Source organism: Danio aesculapii, chromosome 17 (genome assembly GCF_903798145.1).
Source record: "Danio aesculapii chromosome 17, fDanAes4.1, whole genome shotgun sequence".
Taxonomy (NCBI): Eukaryota; Metazoa; Chordata; class Actinopteri; order Cypriniformes; family Danionidae; genus Danio; species Danio aesculapii.
Window position 1 is genome coordinate 11,588,432 of NC_079451.1, and position 22,545 is coordinate 11,610,976.

General features: G+C 35.9%; 2 protein-coding genes across 2 annotated transcripts; one reads left to right on the forward strand and one right to left on the reverse strand.

Annotated features, from left to right (window-relative positions):
* Positions 1-7: 7 nt before the first annotated feature.
* ahsa1b (AHA1, activator of heat shock protein ATPase homolog 1b) lies at positions 8-17,193 on the forward strand. The gene is made up of 9 exons (XM_056476610.1): positions 8-199; positions 4,615-4,805; positions 5,765-5,847; positions 7,784-7,901; positions 7,988-8,076; positions 8,638-8,766; positions 8,886-8,987; positions 9,156-9,207; positions 16,166-17,193. The coding sequence occupies exons 1-9, from the start codon at positions 120-122 to the stop codon at positions 16,336-16,338; spliced, it is 1,017 nt and encodes a 338-aa protein (XP_056332585.1). The 5' UTR covers positions 8-119; the 3' UTR covers positions 16,339-17,193.
* On the reverse strand, positions 17,191-21,694 carry LOC130244265 (dr1-associated corepressor). The gene is made up of 7 exons (XM_056476611.1): positions 21,563-21,694; positions 21,383-21,455; positions 20,084-20,177; positions 19,856-19,972; positions 19,652-19,754; positions 17,880-17,937; positions 17,191-17,788 (listed from the first exon to the last, which is right to left on the reverse strand). Exons 1-6 carry the CDS (start codon positions 21,602-21,604, stop codon positions 17,896-17,898), a joined length of 471 nt encoding a protein of 156 aa, XP_056332586.1. The 5' UTR covers positions 21,605-21,694; the 3' UTR covers positions 17,191-17,788; positions 17,880-17,895.
* Positions 21,695-22,545: the final 851 nt, after the last annotated feature.

Here is a 22,545-nt window from a genome sequence, read left to right on the forward strand (position 1 = left end):
ACAAAACCTGCGGCAGCAGTCGAGAGGTTTCCAGAAGCGAGATTTCACGCGTGACAGACACATTCAGAGCGAGTCCACGGCTTCATTCATTCCCAGCACAACATCTGTATTCACCCAAGATGGCGAAGTGGGGAGAAGGAGACCCTCGCTGGATCGTGGAGGAACGAGCGGACGCCACAAACGTCAACAACTGGCACTGGTGAGAGTCAGCCGGCAAATACACTCACACTCACTGCTCGAGCCATCTTGATGCTAACATGCTAAAGCACACTCACTCTCCACTGACCCAGCCGTCCTTTCCGAGTCAAACACCCCGGAGAAAATGCGGTTTGGTCGTTGTTGGAATAAAAGCTCGCTATGTTAGAAACCACTCAAGCTGTTGTTGTTTTTTGTATGTTTTATTTACGAAGTCAAATGCGGATGTCTGGCCGGGGTCGTCACAAGTGTATTCATGCCATGCTTGTAACGTAACGTTACTCCATCTTTAACCTGACGCTTTGGTGTTTTTAATAATATATACTCTGGAAATGTTTGTTTTTATCCTGCTGTCACTCGAACTGTCAACTGTTCTCCGATAGTTCACTTCGGCACGACTCGTCTCGCGTCTCTGATTCAACAGTGTAAGGTGGCATGGGTAGTCATCATTACTGAAGAAGAGATGCTCTTACGGCAATTTAAGAGGTTTGAGTGTACTAAAGTGTTTGGTTAATTGGTTTAACAACACGGAATGTAGAGATTGGACTTGGTTTGATCAGTCCAGTGAAGCATTACATTGCCATAGGCCACATCTCCATCCTCAACTTTTAAAACTTAACTTTAGAAATAGAGGTAAAGTTGGTTTTATATTCGCACATTCGTTCATTTAGAAGTGCCTATATTGTTTACCATGTTACTTTGAATATTCGATCGGAATTATCATGCAATTATGACTTCTAAACAACAGTAACACTATCTAATTCACTGTGAACAATGTTGTACTTTGCTGGTCATTTGCTGCTAATTTGATTTCCCTATTTAGAATTTGCAAAGAATACTTTTCTGAAATTATATTATTATGGAGATTCTCTGAATATCCAAATATAAAACCAACTTTACCTCTATACTGTAGAACCAGTTATATGGATTTGGCACTGAAAAGTATGTGGGACATTCTACCAGAAATGTACATTAGCTGTCCTCGGAAAAAAAAAACATACACTAGCGGTCAAAAAGTGGGGTCAGTCTGATTTTTAAATGTTTTAAAATAAGCTTCTCCTGCTCACCAAGGCTGAATTTATTTAATCAGAAACACAGTACAAATTTTACAATTGTGAAATGTTATTGCACTATAAAATAACTGTTAGAAAGTAGTTTATAATTTAATTTAATAAATTATTCCAGTATTTTAATGATGGATTTTCGGCTTCATTACTCCAGTCTTCAGAGTCACATGATTCTTCAAAAATCACTCTAATATTAATTATTATGATGATTATCATTATTAATATTATTATTAGTAGTAATGGTAATAGTAATAAAAGCAATAATGACTGGAGTAATAATTTCATTTGAAACTATATACAGTAATAAATATAAATGTAATAAACAATTTAAAATTTATTATTTTACATTTAATAAGTTATCGCCTTGATGAACAGAATAATTTTATTTAAATAATTAAATAAAATAATAAAAAAAACTGACCCCAAACGTTTGGGAACAAAAAGTATTTCATCCCAAAAATGCCTAAAATGGATCGATGGTTGTTTTCTGTGAGTTGTTCATTAAAGTCTTTCATTTTGTTCTCAGATTTTTGTTCTTTCATTAAAAACACTTTACAAATGTACAAACCCTGTCATTGTCCTTAGCCCAACAACCTCCCTATAGCTTTAATAGTTTTGCTATGCCAAAAACTGCCGTTTAGAAAAAACAATCATTCAGAAATAGAAAGTTTAAGTTGTTATCATTAACATCAATTGATTAAAAACATGAAAAAAAAAATAAGCACTACAAATATATAATACAAATAAATTTACTATTGTCCCCATGTTTCTGTCAGTCCTGTCACATTTAACATAAAATGTGTGCAATACACCTTTAAGGCTATGACTTAAAGAAGTGACATCATTTGATGGAGAAGCTGACAGTGATCAAGGATGCGTTCTATCATTGAATTGTGATTTTTATGCTTGTTTTTGTATGATTTTTTTTGAGGAGGACAAGCTTATGTCAGGTCCTGTCACATTTTTTATAAGTGAAAATGTACGCCTCTGGTAGAATGTCCCACGTGTTTTTAGTTAAATACCTCTCTACTGAAATCTGAATTTAAAAATCAAACTTGTTTTTTTAGATCATTTATTTGCAGAAAATGACTATTCGGCATAATATAATATTTCTCATAATTTTTTTTTTAAATCTCTCTGGTCTATGCTATATATTTTTAGCGATATTTATATGATGTGTACATCTTTCCCTAATGTTTAAAGTCTAAAAACATGAAACATTTGATATTGACTTCTTGTCCTTTTCCTGTAAATAAGTGGATTCAAAGACGACGTTCTTAAGTATTTCTTTAATTAAATTCCACACTGGATGCATTTTAAAATCAGAAACTTCACTGGTCAAAAAGTGGAAAAACAGGTTTTGTGTCAGTTATTAAATCAGGATTAATAAGTGAGGATTAATTAAGATACAAAACAGGGCTGGACAATATGATTGCCTGGCTTCAGCATAAAACACTTTTGGGACAAATGATAGTTCTGCATTGTCATTGGGTATATATAATATAAAGAAAAAAAAAATACAATTAATCAGATAAGTTAATATGTCTATTTGGAAATAATTTATTATTTTAGACTGATTGGTGTGATTTTGTAGGCGAGGGCATTTGCATAAAATACTTGAAACAAATTACATGCATAGGCTCCATTTCAGCCACAATAAGGCAGGAACAAATGTTTTTTTTAATGATCTCACTGTGTGCTTACCTTTGTAGATATTAATGCAAATAATCTTCACAGAACTAGATTGCATTTTATGAAATAAAATAGAAAAACTTTACCCACTTTCACATTTTCATGATTTGCTTCCCCATTCTTTTCCATAGAACTATATTTAGCCTACATTGGAACACTGATAAAATAAACCCACTTTTGCTAAAGTAATATTGCCAAGATTACAACTTCATTAAAAACCTGACAACCCAAGCTTATATATATATTAGTACTCTGGGCAAAAATTAATCACATCCAAAAAAAAGTTTGTTTTGACATAATATACACTCACCAGTCACTTTATTAGGTACACCTTGCTAGTACCGGGTTGGACCCCCTTTTGCCTTCATAACTGCCTTAATCCTTTCTGGCATAGATTCAACAAGGTACTGGAAATGTTCCTCAGAAATTTGGTCCATATTGACATGATAGCATCACACAGTTGCTGCAGACTTGTCGGCTGCACATCTATGATGCGAATCTCTCGTTTCACCACATCCCAAAGGTGCTGTATTGGATTGAGAGCTGTTGACTGTGGAGGCCATTTGAGTACAGTGAACTCATTCAAGAAACCAGTCTGAGATGATTCGCACTTTATGACATGGTGCGTTATTCTGCTGGAAGTAGCCATCGGAAAATGGGCACACTGTGACCACCAGCCTGAACTGTTCATACAATGCAGGATGGATCCATGCTTTAATGTTGTCCTGTTTTGGTGAGACTGTGTGAATTGTAGCCTCAGTTTCCTGTTCTTAGCTGACAGGAATGGCACCCGGTGTGGTCTTTTGCTGCTGTAACCCATCCGCCTGAAGGTTGGACATGTTATGCGTTCAGAGATGCTCTTCTGCATACCTCAGTTGTAACGAGTGCTTATTTGAGTTACTGTTGCCTTTCTATTGGCTAGAACCAGTCTGGCCATTCTCCTCTGACCTCTGGCATCAACAAAGCATTTGCGCCCACAGAACTGCCGCTCACTGGATATTTTCTCTTTTTCGGACCATTCTCTGCAAACCCTAGAGATGGTTGTGTGTGAAAATCCCAGTAGATCAGCAGTTTCTGAAATACTTGGACCAGCCCATCTGGCACCAACAACCATGCCACATTCAAAGTCACTTAAATCACCTTTCTTCCCCATTCTGATGTTTGGTTTGAACTGCAGCATGTTGTCTTGATCATGTCTACATGTCTAAATGCATTGAGTTGCTGCCATGTGATCGGCTGAGTAGAAATTTTCGTTAACGAGCAGTTGGACAGGTGTACTTAATTTAGTGGCCGGTGAGTGTATATAACACGCATATTGTGTCAAAACCATCTGTTATTTTGGAAGCCATTAATCTTTGTCCAGCAATATATATAGTGTTTCTGACGAGTAGTTCTTGGCCACTTTCAGTTTTCAGTGAAATAAGTTTGGAGACCTCTGCTTATTTTATATACTTAAATGTAATGTTAATCACTTGTCATTTTTTCTATGGTCATTTTGGACTCATACCTTTCCTGCAGTTTTAAAATCATAATGGAGAAGTTTTATTTTTGGCTTGGCAAATCTAAAGCACTAATCTAAAAGGACTAGTTAAAAAAGGACCTTGGTGTAGAGTCCTGGAAATGAGGGAATACTATAACAGAGTGTGCTTTGTATTAATAGGACAGAGAGGGACGTCACAAGCTGGTCATCAGAGAAGCTGAAGGACCTACTCATGGGGTTGCAGGTGGAGAGTGAAGAGGGCAAGTGTGAGATTACAGAGGTCAGCAAGGTGGAGGGAGAAGCTTCCATCAACAACCGCAAAGGAAAGCTTATATTCTTCTATGAGTGGAATCTGAAGGCTGCCTGGACAGGTGAGGAACACTGTGATTGAGATCAGGTATTGCTTAATTAAAGACCCCATTGTACCCACAAAAAAAGTTCTTTTTCCTTCTTCGTTTAGGGATATAATTCCTCTCAAAACAAAACTAACATCTAAAATTAGTTATTATATAATAATAATATAATAATAAGAATGATGATGATAATAGTAGTGTTTTATTATTATTATTATTAAAATTACATTAATATCTGCTATAAAGCAACTATAAAGTGTTTGTTTTTATTTAAATTAATCTTAATCTGGTTAGTTTCATTAAGCAAATAAAGAAATTGTACATACTCTCAAAAATTAATGTTAAAACAACCCTGATGCAGAGGAATGTTGGAGGGGGTGTGGAAAGATAGATCACTCATGTATTTTTGGAATGTTTGAAAATATTTACATTTTGGCAAGGGGTAAAGATTGAGATTGTGAAAAATCTGTATATAAACTTGCCTTAAACTCCCTTGTTTTTCCTTGCTTAAAGGGATGCTCCAGGATTTATGTAGAAAAACCAGAGATGTATATACTACACATACTCTTATAAAGTGCAAGCGAATCCATAACAATTCATTGGAAACCACACCATCGTACAATGGCCCAGTGGATAGAAAAAAAACATGAATTTATGTGTAAAATGGAATATATGACAAAGATACGAAGCTTTTTATACAAAGACGGACAGCTGTTACTATGTATCATGGATACATTGAAAATAAACTGATCAGTAAGGAACCTTGAATTATTCCCAGTTGTATTTGAACATGTTGTATGTGTCTTTCTATTATTCTTACATATTTATATTGTTATTTAAAGTACAAAAAAGAAGGTACGTAAGGATGAATATGGCCCAGAGGAAAGTAAGGTTTATTTGAATCTGTAGTTTAGTATTCATTGAAGTTAAATACATTAATGTCATTTTAATTGATGTGATTTGTGTTGTTTTTATAGGGACATCAACATCGGGTATTAAATACAAGGGGAATATTGAAGTTCCAAATCTTTCAGATGAAAATGACATCGATGACTTTGATGTAAGTTACCCAGTAATGTTTATTTTTTTTTTTTTAATATATATACATTGTAGTATTACCAGGATGGATGGATGGGTGGATAGATGGAGTAATGGTTATTTTAAGTTTAACTAGAAGTTGGTGTTGAACTTGATTTTTGATTTCTGGTGAGCGGAGTCACCTTCAGTATGCTGTAAGTTAGTAAAATAAAGATGGCGCCATCACTAAAATGTGCACACAACATTTATGACAGGTTTTTATCAAAGTGTTGGTCAGTTTGTCTACTTGACAATCCCATTTTGCATTGCAGCAATAAAATTCAAGTAAGATAAACTATTTAATTTAGGTAAAACTGATGTTGCCAAAGTTTTTCTCTGGGGACAAAATTGGAAATTGTAAAAAGATGTGATATGGCAATATATTAAAGATTGCAATAATTTTGTATTGTGATATTATTGTATTGAGGGGACTACTTTTTATGTGGAGTGTTTGATTTGGTTTTTGGGTTTAGAAGACTGTTAAAGTTATCCAGAAAAATTGTGTGTGCACCAAACGAGCTTGATAGCCCCATAAAGCAGTGTTTCTTAACCAGGGGGCCAATGCAAAATAGAGGACTTCAGAAAGCCTCTGATTGGGCTAATGATAATTTTAAATTTGATTTAAAAATAATTAAACAGTGACTGTTTATTCCACTGTGACAACCTCTGAAATAGAGACTAAGCTGAAGGAAAATGTATGAACGAATAACTTTACACTTCAATTCATTTTTGGTTGTTAAAGGGCCATTATTTCAACAGTCTTGCAAAATCTCTAAATATCAGAAAACCGCTTATTAAAAATATGTTCTATGAACATTGTTAAAATTGCATCTACAATAAAAAAAAAATGGTTCATGGTTTTAAATTTCATTGAATTTGGCATTTGAAAATGGCATTTTAGGTTTTGGGCCTAAAAGAGAAAAACCTCCGACAACAGTGTTCAGCACTCAGGTTTCATTCTTCTTTCAGCCATATTCCGTGTGGAGTGAAGCAGCTTTCACACTGGACACAGAAAGTGATGCGCTATAAAACCTATTGATTTCTATGGCTTGTGCCATGCAAGGGCTGTTTGTTGCTGTGCTGACCAAAGCGCAAGGGTAGTGGACAGCAAGACTATAAATGAGCAGAATATCCACAGAACGGAATACTGAGCTATTTGGAACTATATAGAACTATATATTGAGCTGCTTGCAATAGCATCACTGTGCTGTCATAGCAATGCTGGTAACTTTTTTAAAAATCTGTATAATTTGAGTTAAATAATTTGAGTTAGGGGGCAACAGATGAAAATTAGCCCCCGTGGCTAACTCTGGCTTATTTACAGTTTCACTGTTTATTAATGAGCATTGTCCCTGTTAAATTAATAAATTACAAAAAAAAATAAAAATTAAAGTCTTACAAATCTACTTCATATTATTTAATAAAGCAATCAATAATTATTACAAAGCAGTTCCAGTTTTCAGATTTTGGTACATTCCATTCCAATACATTTTAAAAGCTCCATGACTTTTCCAGCTGTTAGTGAAGTTGGGACAGACAGTGAAGGGCCTTGGATTCAAAATCTTTGAGAACCAGTCAGTAATTATTAACTTTGCTTTTTAAAACAAAAATGAAACAGGAGGATTTGCTCATCTTGGACTATTTGAAAGAGTGGGAAACTATTTTTGTGTGCATTTCACAAGCTTGTGTGTTCACTCATGTGTGATTTGAAGCTTGCGCTACATAAATACACACATTAACCTGATTATTTAGCATTCATGTCTGATTCATCAGTTGGAATGATTTGATTCCTAATTAAAGAAAAAGCTTCCTTGTAAATGTAGCCAGTGATCTAAACATGATTATTTATATGGCTGTGTATATATATCCAGCAATATTTGTTATGTAAGTGATGATGATATTTTCGATGTCTCTCCCAGATCAGTGTCAGTCTTTGTAAAGATGAGCCGGAAACGGCGCTGCTGTCTCTGATGAGGAAGGAGGGAGCCAATAAAATCCGCACGGCTCTTGCCAGCTATGTGGGCTTCCTCAAAACAGGCAAGTCTCACAGGCACACCAAAATACTAAACACATGCCAGAGTTTGTGGCGTTTGTCTGATGGAGAATGCTGTTGTGTGTTGTAGAGTTCACACAAGGCATGATCCTGCCCACAGCCAACGGCATGACCAAACAGCCAACAGGCCAGGCTATAACTGAGACCAGCAAAACTCAGGTGAGCCTTTTCAATGCTACTTTGAATTAATTGTTGTGTATATCCATCACTCGCAAGTACTTGCATATTTGTCACATCGATTACTTTTTGGATACAAAATATTCAAACACTTGCAGTGGAATTCACAGACATTTATAAAAGTAAAAAAAAAAAAGTTGTCAGACATTTATCTGAACTCCATGTCATTTTTGACATTCGCGTGGGTTTCCTCCGGATGCTCCGGTTTCCCCCACAAGTCCAAAGACATGGTGGTATAGGTGAATTTGGTAAGCTAAATTATCCGTAGTGTATGTGAATGAATGAGTGTGTGTGTGTGGATGTTTCCCAGTGATGGGTTGCAGCTGGAAGGGCATCTGCTGCATAAAACATGTGCTGGATAAGTTGGTGGGTCATTCCGCTGTGGCGACCCCGGATTAATAAGGGGACTAAGCCGAAAAGAATATGAATGAATAAAATGGACAGATTCCTTTCAGTAAATGTGCTGAACCAAAATGTTTTTTTTAATTATTTTGCTATAAATGAATCTAAACCATCTGAAATTCTTTGTGTGTGTTTTTTTAGATTGGCTCCTGTAGCACTGCTCCTCCTCCTTCCAACACAGGAGTAAAAATCCCCACCTGCAAGTTTTCGATAAGGGACACTTTCCTCACCTCACCAGAAGAGCTGTATCGGGTCTTTCTCAATCAGGAGGTGAGTTTGCTGAGATTGGCGCATTGCTAAAAACAGCATCTGAACATCACCTAATCAGTGGGTTCTTAGAATTAAAGCAGAATCTATGTATGTAAAGTATGTAAAATTGTTCATTTCAGCTGGTTCAGGCGTTCACACGCAGCGGTGCTATGGTCGAAGCGGAAAAAGGTGGCAAATTTCGCCTGTTGAATGGAAACGTGAACGGAGAGTTCCTGGAGCTGGTGAGATTTTGTTTTTTTATATATATATATATATATATATATATATATATATATATATATATATATATAGCGTAACTACATGATGCTAGCCTGTAAATAAACTGCTAGAGTAATGATAGTGTTAAGTGAAAATTGATTTCTGAAAACCTTGCGCTGTGGGTTCGACAGGTATCAGAGCAGAAGATAGTCATGAAGTGGAGGTTCAACACGTGGCCTTGTGGTAAGCTGAAACACTACACATGACTGACCGGCCACAATGGATTTAACAAGTTGTGAAATCAACAGATACATTTGTTTAGGTCTATTCAGTATGTTTTTTTAAAGTTAAAGAACAGTTCACACAAACATGAAACGTGTGTGATCTTTGCTCATCTTCCATTTGTTCCCAAATTAATTTAAGTCTTTTAAACAGAAAAAAAAGATATTTAGAAGAATGTTGCTGGAAATCTGTAACCATTGACATCCATAATATATTTTTTATGTAGTGTGAATATCAATGGCTACTTTTGATACCCATTGACAAAAATCTTTTGTGTTCAGCAGAAATCAAAAATTAAATGCTAAATTATAATTTTTTTAAATTGTAAAATTTTTACAAAAGTCATTTTCATTTGGATGATTTCAAAAATAGATTAATTATTAATGTTATTTTCCTCACTCAATTAAATATTCTTTTTTTGTTTCACTAAATTGATAATTTTTTTATTTGGGGATAAAATTTAATAGATTAAATGGAGCCTTCAACTAAAATTTTGCTCTTTGGAGTTTAACCTACTGCAATTGAATCTACTGAGCTTTTGTCTTCTGCACACGTAAAGCATTTCCTTCCCTATGAACGCAAAACTTCTTGGCATATGGAAAAAAATCCTGAAAGTACAATGTTAACATTTTACTTGGCAATATTTTTATTTTTATGTTGGACCTGAGGGATATTGCACAAAAGTGAGATAGGGAATAAAGCGGGGATTTTGAGGCTATCTTGGCTGAATCTAGCCTTGACTCAGTTGCATGATAGCAGGCTAGATTAAGCTGAATTAAGCTCCGGTCAGATCACACGATTTTTATTGTCGGTTACGAAAGTCACTATGTCAGATCATGCGAATTAATTATTTTTTAAATTTTTCCCGCTTAATAAAATCTTGACTTGTCGTGGGTAGCAAATGTGCCAGACTACACGTTCCTTCATGATCAGTCATCCTGTGACGTCTATGACGAGTGTTATTTCCCAAAGCAGTCACATAGGTTGCTATAACAATATATATTTAATCTCATTTTCAATATGTTGTTTTTTTTATTATCTTATTTTAATATCAATAAACACTGATGCTTGCAGACAATAATAACTAGGCTACATTATTTAAGGGCGCTCATTAGGATAGTATGAAACCTATAATTCCTTTACAACAGGGGCGTGCCGGTGGCCCGGTGCCTAAAAAAAATATATATATATAAATGTGCACGCTTATAGCCTATTCTGTTGGCAAAAATCTCGCACCGGCTAAAGAAATGATTATGAGTGTGTTGAGGGAAAATAAAACCTTTTAATATTTTGTTAATAAAATAGTGCTGCATTATTCTCAGTCAGAGGCTGAAAATATGAAGATTGCCCACGCTGCATACATTTCTTTTCGTCAAGTAGCCAGTTCATTGCTGCGACGCGCTCTTTCACGGAGGCTGCATGAGAATAAGCGCATCTTGTTTATTTTCTTTATTTTACAAATACGCAACTTTGGTGTTAATGTGTGTACATATATTTCCATGGTTATATAGACATGGTTCTAGTATTGCATGAGTGGGGGCATTATTTTACCATGGTAAAGTGGAGCATTTCTTGGCAAGTTAATGCTTTATTGTTTAGTAATTAAATTTCATAGTTATAAAATACATTTAAAAATATTTTAACACTTTTAATTATTCAGGATTATTTATTGCACCAAAAGTCATTTAAAAGGAACGTTAAATGTTCGTAAACTTTTAAACTCTTTAATTTGTGTGTAAACGCCTGATGCAAAAAGCTTATTTAGGCCTGCTAAATGCATCATGCGATTTGAAATATATATTTTATCTTTTTTCTGCAAGTCATATGTAAACATATAACCTTAAACTTAAAATTGGCAGAGTGTGCGTCGCGAATAAAGTGTTAATAAATGAAAAGCCAGGTGTCTATTGCGGCATTCATTTATAAATGCGCATTGTGCATTCAAAGCTTCAGAAAATGGCTCATAAAAAATGACAAGGACGTAAATGCTTTTTACAAGTCGCAATCAAAAATGACGATAATATGGTGTATTGGAGGGTATACGCAGGCAATCCGTGAGAACGAGTTGATGCAGGTACGTTAGGCCCTATACCAGTTATTTATCAGACGGCTTTGAGTATTACCCACCTCTTAAATCCCCTCTGATACGAATCTTTCAGTAGCGTCCTGAAGTAGCCAAAATTATGACAGTCCATCACATCCAGTCATATGTAAATAAAAGTCACAGTGATGCAGTGAATACCGTGGTGCTGGCTTGCGTTGAATATATTCGATGATTGAGCCTGCGCTCGCTCCGTCTGGACTGTCTCCCACACCCCAGTAATTTGAATCAGTACATAATAACGAAAACAATACCTTACAAATAAACAGCAGCAGGTTTTACAGTCAGACATTTCTCAAACGAGTGAACCCCTGTAAACTTCTCAGTCCAAGGATCTAGTAGACGAATGCATTCAAATAAGTTCAAACGTCTCGGATACAGAGAAAGATTTTAGATTATGTGTGCTATTAGGAAATAATCATGGAAATCAGGAAATCATGCGAGTGATCATGGGGCACATATGATTTACAGCCCAGTCTGTTCTGTGTAACGTTAGAACGCAGAGTCTGTGTTTTTTTGCACATTATTTTGACAATACATGAAGCTCACCCAGTTTTTCTGATGCACACACAGGGTCTCTTTCTGGGTACGCTACATGCTTTTTAATATTAAGATATTTTCTTTGAACTCTAAATGTATATTTTCCTGCAATGGGTTTCTTCCATGGGGATCACTCGCCTGAACTTGCTGCGAGAGAGACGGATTATTGAAAGCATAACAGCAAGGAAAAATCATATGCTCAGACATAATCTTTAAAACATTTACATTTAGTCATTTAGCAGACGCTTTTATCCAAAGCGACTTACAAATGAGGACAAGGAAGCAATTTACACAACTATAAGAGCAGCAGTGAACAAGTGCTATAGACAAGTTTCAGGTGTGAAAACAATGTAAAACAATGACATTTTAAAAAATTAGCAAATATATAACTGAGATTTGTGATGCAATTACAGTGAAGCATTCATTAAATCGTTATTTTCCGCAGAGCGAAATAAATCATCCACCCGTATAGTTTTGAGTAGTGGAGATACAAATAAAAATATAACGCGTATATTTTTCTTGCAAAAAACATCTTTTTGAAACGAATTTCGTTTGCTATAATTTTTTACTTAATTTTTATGTATCTTTTCTTTCAGTTATCAATAAACAAGAATAATGAATAACATTTGAGGTGATGCATTTCAAACCAAGTCCGCTATAACATTTTCCGCTATAAACACCTTAATATTTTAGAAATGTAGTTAAAGCTTGTAAATCTTATCCATCGGTGACCCACCCATAAGTAAGCTATAAATATGCATGCAGCCTATTTTTTGATTACCTGACAAATGCATTAACAGCAGCACCCACTGCTATAACCGAGAAATTATGAGCTCCAATGCACAGTGTCATCCACGTGACGGAACTCGTCATGAAGATGGGGGGAAAAATTAAACATGCTAGACTTTCTGGGATGGTGTCGTGACGCGTCGCAGGCATGGTATCGGTTGTCTTGAACTATGGCACATTACACGAGAAGAAACAATTGAATCTTGTGTCACGATGGCCTTTTGTTGTTTACGAATTCCTGCGACACGCTACGTCAAGGAAATCGTGCCTAAATCGTATGATCTGACCGGGGCTTTAAGTTACTATGGAGATTTTTTTCTTTGCAGCTAGCCTGCTCCAGAACAGACTAACAACGAGGCTAAGATTAATCCTAGTGATCTATATGTTAGTTTTATTGTCAGTGCTAGAAATAATGTGTTTTACAGTCACTCCATGCTCTTGCCTATTTACATATATTGTCCAATTATTAAAATTAAAAATTTGTGTTAAATGTTATTAGCAATCATTTCATAAATGTTTATTTATATCTATTTCACATTTAAACATGGGGATATATAGACAAGAGATAAAAAAAAATAGATGAATGATTAGAGAAAAAAAATAAATATAGGCCTACAGTGCTCAGCATAAATGAGTACAGCCCCTTTTAAAAATGAACATTTTTATCTATTTCTCAGCGAATATAGACCATTTTTGTTGCATTTAAACAAAACCCTTTATTTAACAGTTATATTCATTAAAATAAGACTATTCACCTAACATGTTTAGGTATAGAAAGATAAAACATTTAAATTCAAATGAGAAATTGCAAAAAATAAATTACAAACTATAAAAAGTCAACAATTTTATATTTTACATGTATAATTATAATTTGTTATTAATGATGAAACATCATATAATAGATTAAATAGAATCAATTAGGAAGAAAAATTTTTAATGAAAGCGATAAATTATCATATAGATGAAGATTAAATAAACGTGATAAAAATAAACTAAACAGATAAAATAGATGTACAATATTGGGTAAAGTTAAGTGTTTGGTAAAATCTTCACGATAAATTAAATTAGTAGCATGAATGTTCACTGGTCACATTTAAGACAAATAATGCACATCCTCATGTTTCTGTTAATTCTCTGCATAAAAGTACCCTGATTGGTGGGTGAGAGAGGTGCTTTTCAACTCGTTACCTGATTGGCTCACATCAGGTTTTATCCATACTTGCATCATTAATTCTGTGAACGATCCCGTGGTCTGTTAACAAATTCTGCAAATGTGCTCTATCCTGGTTATCAACATCAGGCTTGACATAGCGGCTCGTTCTCATCCGTGATCGGCAAATGTGCAATGGACTAAGCCAGGATGACCCGATTAAACTAGTTCAAGTTGCGCTTTTTCTTTTATCCTGGCTTTCACCTTTGTGCAATACTCTTCTGTAATCACTTGTGTTTTATTGTTATCCAGTGTTTTATTATATGCTTTCAAATGTAAAAAATCTGTGTATGTATATGTATGTATATATATATACAGTGTCACAAAAGTGAGTACACCCCTCACATTTCTGCAAATATTTATAACTTTTCCTAGGACAACACTGCAGAAATTAGTCTTTGACACAATGAAAAGTAGTCAGTGTAAAGTTCGTTTAGCAGTGTAAATATATTGTCCCTTCAAAAAAACTGAAAATATAGCCAATAATAGCTGAACAGCTGGCAACAAAAGTGAGTACACCCCTAAGAGAAAATGTACAAATTGAGCACAATTAGTCATTTTTTCTTCCCCTGTGTCATGTGACTCATTAGTGTTACACTGTCTCAGGTGTCACCAGATAGCAGGTGAGTTAAATTTGGTATAAAAGCTCTTCCACTCTCTCAACCTGGCCACTGAAAGTTCAACATGGCACCTCATGGCAAACAACTCTCAGAAGACCTGAAAAAACGAATTGTTGCGTTGCATAAAGATGGCCTAGGCTATCAGAAGATAGCCTACACTCTGAAACTATGTAGCAGCACAGTGGTCAAGACCATCCAGCGCTTTAAGAGGACAGGTTCTCTCAGAACAGACCTTGCCATGGTCGGCCAAAGAAGCTAAGTTTCTCAGCGTCATATCCAAAGATTGTCGTTGAAAAACAGACGGATGTGTGCTTCCAGCATTGCTGCAGAGATTGAAGGGATGGGAGGTCAGCCTGTCAGTGCTCAGACCGTACGCCGCACACTGCATCAAATTGGTCTGCATGGTTGTCGTCCTAGGAGGAAGCCTCTTCTAAAGACGTTGCACAAGAAAGCTCGTAAACCATTTGCTGCAGACATGCAAACTAAGGACCAGGATTACTGGAACCATGTCCTGTGGTCTGATAAGACCAAGATAAACCTTTTTGGTTCAGATGGTGTCAAGTGTGTGTGACGGCAACCAGGTGAAGAGTACAAAGGTAAGTGTGTCTTGCCAACCGTTAAACATGTTGGTGGGAGTGTAATGATGTGGGGCTGCATAAGTGCTGCTGGCATTGGGAAGCTACATTTCATTGAGGGAAACATAAATTCTAACATGTACTCTGACATACTAAAGCAGAGCATGATCCCCTTCCTCCGGAAACTGGGCCGCAAAGCAGTGTTCCAGCATGATAATGACCCCAAACCTAGCTCCAAGATGACCACTGGCTTGCTAAAGAGGCTCAGGGTAAAAGTGATGGACTGGCCAAGCATATCTCTAGATATAAAGCTCATAGAACACCTCTGGGGCATCCTGAAAAGAAAGGTGGAAGAGCACAAGGTGTCAAATGTCCACCAACTCTGTGATGTTGTGATGGAGGAGTGGAAGAGAATTCCAGTCGCAACCTGTGAAGTTCTGGTCAACTCTATGCCCAGGAGAATTAAAGCCATCCTGGAAAATGATGGTGGCCACACAAAATATTAACATTTAAATTTTTTTCTTACGGGTGTACTCACTTTTATTGCCAGGGGTTCAGCTATTATTGGCTGTATTTTTAGTTATTTTGAAGGGACAATATATTTACACTGCTAAACGAACTTTACACTGACTTCTTTTCATTGTGTCAAAGACTAATTTCTGCAGTGTTGTCCTTGGAAAAGTTATAGATAAATATTTGCAGAAATGTGAGGAGTGTACTCACTTTTGTGACATACTGTATGTGTGTGTGTGTGTGTGTGTGTGTGTGTGTGTGTGTGTATATATATATATATATATATGTGTGTATGTATATATATATATATATATATATATATATATATATATATATATATATATATATATATATATATATATATATAAGCTATTAATTGATTTAATTTACTGAAACTATTAATTGATTTAATTTTTACTGAAATTGTACAATATTGTGATTTTTTTTATTTATTTATATATATATATATATCAAGATATGAGATTTGTCATATTGTCTAGTTCTAGCTGTATTATTGGTGTTTTCCTGTTTACTGCCCGATGTTTTACCTCATCTGTCTGTCTCATTTCAGAGCACTATGCGACAGTGACATTGACTTTCACAGACAAGGGTAATGAGACAGAGCTAAAGGTGGATTGTCGAGGAGTTCCCGAGAGCGAAGAGGAGCGAACACGAGACGGATGGCAGAGGTACTACTGCCACGCTATTAAACAGACATTTGGCTATGGCGCACGACTCTGCTGAGCACAGGATGTAGCAGCCTCGGAGAGTTCTTGTTGGGTTTTTTTTGGCTCTTTCTTTAACCGTTTTTATTTCTCTTCATTTGGCTCCACCTACAAAAACAGAGGATCTAAATGTGACTCTACTGAAACAGCAGGCATCATCAAATTGCTCTTATCACGTTATTTGGATGATTTTGATGTTTACAGTTATTAAATGATTGGAAATCAGAACTGAAAAGAGTGTTAAAGAGGGGACGTGAGTCATATCTGTGTATGTGTGTAATATAGTTGACTTGTTTTAGCATGACGGCACTCCTGTCCTGTTCTGTGAGGGCTCACAGGGTCGAACGGTGCCTTTTATGCACTGGCTGGCTTTTGGGAAGGGTCTCAGAGTTATGAAAAGATTGGATGTTTGGAGAAGCAACAATAAAGAGAGATTTCAGAGCACTCGGTTAATGTTTTTTTCTGATGGAATTATTACTCATGTACTTTTGTCACCGCATCTTATAGTATTATGATCATGTGATTTTTATTCATAGCATTTATATTGCTCAAGAAAACTACAAGATGTTTCTTTTGTGACTACATTAAAAAGAAAGTCATGTAAAATGCACAACTGGTTATTTTTTAGATCACTGCTTTTCTATTTGCTTTGTATGACTGCAAGTACTGTATTTTTAGCTGCTGACATGTTTGAAAAGCTTGAAAAGGGAACCAGAAGTCATTTAGTAACCCAAGAAAATGTGGGATATATTGCCCCAGAAAATATGATCCCGATGAGTTTTATTTATTTCCTTGTACATTTTTCGGCATCACACTTTTTGTGACCAGGCAAAGAGCGTCATTTCCTTCAAATAAAAGTACCTTTGAAACATCATCCTCAGATATTTTATTCAGACATCGCCCGTGTAACATTTTTAACTACATCTCATTTGTCTTTCATCACAGTAGTTGAGTTAAGAGTAGAAAAGGCATATTTATATAATAGTGTAATATCTACATCTTAAAATATGCTTTATAGATAAGAATATTCACTATAAAATATATAACTGGCTTTAAGAACCCTGTGTATCCTACTGTGGAAAATGGAAATTTGCATTTAAAGATGATAAATATTTACCTCTATACATATATATTATTATATGTCACAGCTTATAAACATTAGGCGGTTCAAACTACAGTTTTAATCATGAATCCAAATAAAAGAAAATAAATGGAGCTGCTCGCTATCGCAGAATCTCGATCATACTATAAACAATAGATTCCTTATCGGAATTTAAAACTAGAAAACAAACAAATATATATAAGGTTAACTTCATGGCCAGTATAACGCCACAACAGAGCAATTTCACAAATTAAAAATTAAATATATATGTCAGGATAACAATAACACTCCCTCCCCAAAAAAGATGTTGGGTCTTCATAAATGATACTGCAGTTTTCAGTGAAAGAGATTGTCGGATCTTGTGAAACTTAAATAAGAATAAAATGAAAGGTTAAAAACACACAGCACTGGACGGGTACAGTCATGAACATGAGTAGAAACATCAGTATGAATCTCACCTTTTCAAAAGCCCAGTCAAGGTGAATGGGTTTCCAAGCAGATGAACAGCTCAGACTCCTGAAAAACATCAAGAAAACAATTCATTCATCGCCTGAACTGTGGAAAAACAAATGTGTATTTTTTGAAAATACAATGAATTTGAACATACTAGTTGACTAAAATTCTGTTTTTCACATACTACACAAAAGGGATGTAAGCGATTTTTGGATGCAACAACTGTAACAAAATCATTTGAATCAGTGACTCATTAACGGGAGACTCGTTCAGACTGGATCATGTGAATCGTAAACTGGACATTCACTCTGGCCAGGCCATTTGAATCTTTGAATTGTTAACCGGAAGCTCACTTTTTAACTGGATCATATGAATGATTAACTTGTTATTCACTCTGGCCAGGTCACTTTAATAAGTGAATTGTTAACTGGAGACTCACTTTTTAACTGGATCATATGAATCACTGAATTATTAACTGGACGTTCACTCTGGCCAGGCCAATTGAATCAGTGAATCGTTAACTGGAATCTCTCTCTGACCAGATCACATAAATCAGTGAATCAATAATTGGAGATTCACTCTGGCCAGGTCAATTAAATCAGTGAATTGCTAATTGGAGACTTGTTCTTACCGGATCATACGAATCAGTGAATTGTTAATTGGAGATTCACTCTGGCCAGGTCATTTGAATGAGTGAATCATTAACAGGAGTGGCTCTCTGACCGGATCACATAAATCAGTGAATCGTTAATTGGAGATTCCCTAAAAGTTCACTAAATGTGAAGTCGTTTGAAATAGTGAATCGTTAACTGGAAACTCACAGCTTGGTTTACCCTATGGAGTGACATCTTTGAAGATGGAATAACACAAAATAACTTCCCCATGCAAACACACATGAGCCTGTAGTGTGCATCAGCTGTAACCCTTAAAAATCTTTAACTTTAGAAAACCTTTCGAAGTAGCCAGTTTTGTGCACTTCGCTTTGGAACAACACTTAAACATGGCGGCCATGACTGTTTTCACCCTGAAGTGCTCTTTGGAGACAGAGGTATTTGGTTTTGCAACTCACCTTCACTCTGAACGGACCATATAAATCAGGGAATCCTTAACTGGAGATTCACTTTGGCCAGGTCATTTGAATCAGGGAATCGTTAACTGGAGACTTGCTTTTAAACCACATCATATGAAGCATTAACTAGTTATCCACTCTGGCCAGGTAATTTAAAACAATGAATTGTTAACCGGAGACTTACTTTTCAACTAAATCAATGAATCAACAACTAGAGATTACTCTAGTTAACTAACAAGAGAACTAGCGTCTGGCCAGGTCATTTGAATCAGTGAATTGTTAACAAGGTATTTGCCTTTTAATGGAATCATATGAATCAATAATTCAAAGAAAATAGAGATTCACTCTGGCCAGGTCATTTAAATCAGTGAATCATCAACTGGAGACTTGCTTTTTAACTGAATCATATGAATCATAAACTAAAGATTCACTTTGGCCAGATCATTTGAATCAGTCAATCGTTAACTTGCTCTGACCAGATCCTATGGATCACTGAGCTACTGACTTGAGAACAGATCCAATCACTTCAGTCCAATTAACAAATGAATCTATTTGAATCAGTTAAACAAATGAATCTGTGTATTTGTGAACCGCTTTAACAGGTTTACTAAAAAAACAGCTTTTTCACTTTATTTACTTACTGAAACAATATTAAAATAAAATCTATGTTCAATCAGCATTTTACCACCTTTAATTTGAGTCACTTACACTGGAGGAATCACTGTTGATGACTAGATCACTGGCAGTTTTCTGAGGCGGCTCCTCTCGCTCGGGTGACCTAGCTTTGATGGACACACTTTGCCATCTTCTCCTACGGGACAAGAATTCCATTACAATGACTGCTTGTATGGCACAAGCTTACTTATATTTAATTCCAGGACATAATGTGCATTCTGATGAATGATATTGTACCTGTGGGACTGCCATTTTCCCTTTGTTTTGCATGTTTCTGATGTTGACGAGGTAGAGGCCTGATCTGCCATATCCTTCAGGAAATCAAACAGCTTCTCTGAATTAATACACTGCTTCCTACAAAGTATGATTAAACAACACAAATAAATGTTTAAGACACAAAAATACTGTACATTTTTATTATTATTATTAGTATTATTACTTTTTTTAATAGAAGAAGAATCTCACATGTGATTGATGGACATCACTCTGCTGTTTCGGGACTGAGTTACTTTACAGGTCATGGTGAGAAGAGATTTGAGGAATATTTCTAAAGCTTTAGCTAAATATCAAGTCATGGAACATAACAGCTATATTAAAGACTTGTCATAATTTAATTCAAGACAGATTTTCTTGAATTCATTTTAATTCAAATAATTTTCTTATTTCATATGAGGGTTATTGTAAAGAGTCGATAGAACAACAGAATCAAAGAGTCGAAGTCAAACTTATTTGAAACTGGTTTGAAACTAGAACACCTCTTCACTGATTTACAAAAATGAACGAAGTAATCAAAAGGATGAAAAAATCTAAAAGTGTTAAGGTAGGGGCAGACTTAACCAATAAGCGAGGCAAGCAACGCTTAGGGCCCCTGGGAATTAGGGGGCCCTGACCAATGCCGAGAAGTCTATTTAATTCATATAGCTCTTTTATAGATTTTCTATAGTGTGTTGTAAAATCTGTCTATAACTGTTGAGGGGGGCTAATAATTCTGACTCAACTGTATATTATTTATTTAATTGAATACTTGTAACATGCAACTTATTTACGAAAAGAAAAAGATTATAGGGGAAAGAATATACATAACAAATCACTGAAAAGTCAAAGTCAATAAATTGATTCTTTTAAGGTGTGAATCTTAGAAAGCGATTAACTTATCTGTGCCAATCAAATAAAAATAACAACAAATGATTGAATAAAAGAATCTCATAGGTCCATGCCGAGTAACCGACTCTTTAGAGTCGTGGTTCTAGAGCGCTATTTTGTGCCATTCTCAACGATCTTGCGAACTAATGCTGCTGATGGTACACGGGGAAATGTTTTGAGCATTGTTGCTTGAGTTTTTTCTATTGAGAATGGGCAACAAAATTGTATCTGGTTGCCTTAATTAGTAGCCCTGTGTCTCACTTGGTTGCCATGCCCATTGGTGGCATCATATACATGTCCCAAAGTTGCCCAGCATGAGCTGTTATTATCAGCATGAGCGTAAACGGAACAATAAAAAAAAGAGTCAAGTTTGAGGAGTCGACTCCAGTCCTATATTAAAGTTCCAATTAAATATTGTTACAATGCAAAAAACAAGTGCATCAATAAAAACAAACAAATAAATGACAATAATAATAATAACAACAACAAATAAGTAAATAAAAACATGCTTAGTTTAAAAACTGAGGTCATTGTTAAGTGTGTTGTAATATTTTAATAACTTGCAAATGACTAGCTACAAATGATACCCAGAGCACAGCAGCATCCGTTTTGAAAGGATACATATGATGACTGGTACAGCTGTAGCGATTCGTCCCACCTCAGTGTCCTTCTGCATTATTTTCTTGACGCGTCCCTGCATGGCCGAAAGCCGAACAACAGCAGGATGAGTGGAGCGGTTCAGTGTCGCAGAGGCGGAAGCTTCACAAAGCTCACAAAACTTCCAAACACAGAAATACTCACGGGTGGAAAGCGAACGTTATATTTTCTCTTCTGTCCGGGCATTTTGAAAGCTTGAATATCCGCATTAGGCTTACATTTTGAATCATTTTACGACTCGGAGTGCGGAGCTCCATTTGTTTACCTTTCACAGGAAGTGTTGAAGCAGAAATGAATGGAAGAACAAGGTGGGTCGAGCTTCACTAAGGTAACGCCCCTGTCACGTGCGGCGTGGCGTTTGTAAACAGTCAATTTTCCGCTATATTTTATCATTTTAACAAGATTTTTTACATATTAATATAAATATTTAAAAAAATAATAAATGTTTAATAATATGCTGCAGCGTCTCACAACTGTATGACGAATGGATATTTACATTTAAGCAAATATAAGTACATTAAGTTATGAATTTCATTCTACGGTTAAGTCGGACTATACTGTAAAGAGTGATAAATCTAGCATAACAGTGTAGTTTTGGGGTGGAGGTGGGGACGCAATCTAAACCCTGCTGAAAAATCCAGCTTAAACCAGCCTAGGCTGGTTGGCTGGTTTTAGCTGGTTGACCAGCCTGGTTTTAGAGGGGTTTTGGCCATTTCCAGGCTGGTTTCCAGCCATTTCCAGCCTGGTCTTAGCTGGTCAGGCTGGAAAATGACCAGCTAAATCCAGCTAAAACCAGCTTGACCAGCCTGGTTTAAGCTGGACATAGCTGGTTTGGCTGGGCTTCCAGCCTGGCAAGGTGGTCAAGCTGGTTTTAGCTGGTCATTTTCCAGCCTCACCAGCTAAGACCAGGCTGGAAATGGCTGGAAACCAGCCTGGAAATGGCCAAAACCCCTCTAAAACCAGGCTGGTCAACCAGCTAAAACCAGCCAACCAGCCTAGGCTGGTTTAAGCTGGTTTTTTTTAGTAGGGAAAAAAATCACTTTGTAGGTTAAAAGCAACTTTATGAAGGGTTTTGAGTGTGAATAATGCCAGAACAAAGCTAGTTCAATATTTTATCTAACTCAGTC

Bases quoted from the DNA above. Each gene is read 5' to 3' on its own strand.
- ahsa1b (XM_056476610.1), top strand. From the start codon at position 120: ATGGCGAAGTGGGGAGAAGGAGACCCTCGCTGGATCGTGGAGGAACGA. The intron at 7,902-7,987 runs GCAAGTCTCACA...TGTGTGTTGTAG, and splicing joins TGTGGGCTTCCTCAAAACAG to AGTTCACACAAGGCATGATC. The intron at 8,077-8,637 runs GTGAGCCTTTTC...GTGTTTTTTTAG, and splicing joins CTGAGACCAGCAAAACTCAG to ATTGGCTCCTGTAGCACTGC.
- LOC130244265 (XM_056476611.1), bottom strand. From the start codon at position 21,604: ATGCCCGGACAGAAGAGAAAATATAACGTTCGCTTTCCACCC. The intron at 21,456-21,562 runs GTGAGTATTTCT...TCGGCCATGCAG, and splicing joins ATAACGTTCGCTTTCCACCC to GGACGCGTCAAGAAAATAAT. The intron at 19,755-19,855 runs GTACAATATCAT...CTTGTCCCGTAG, and splicing joins GGAAAATGGCAGTCCCACAG to GAGAAGATGGCAAAGTGTGT.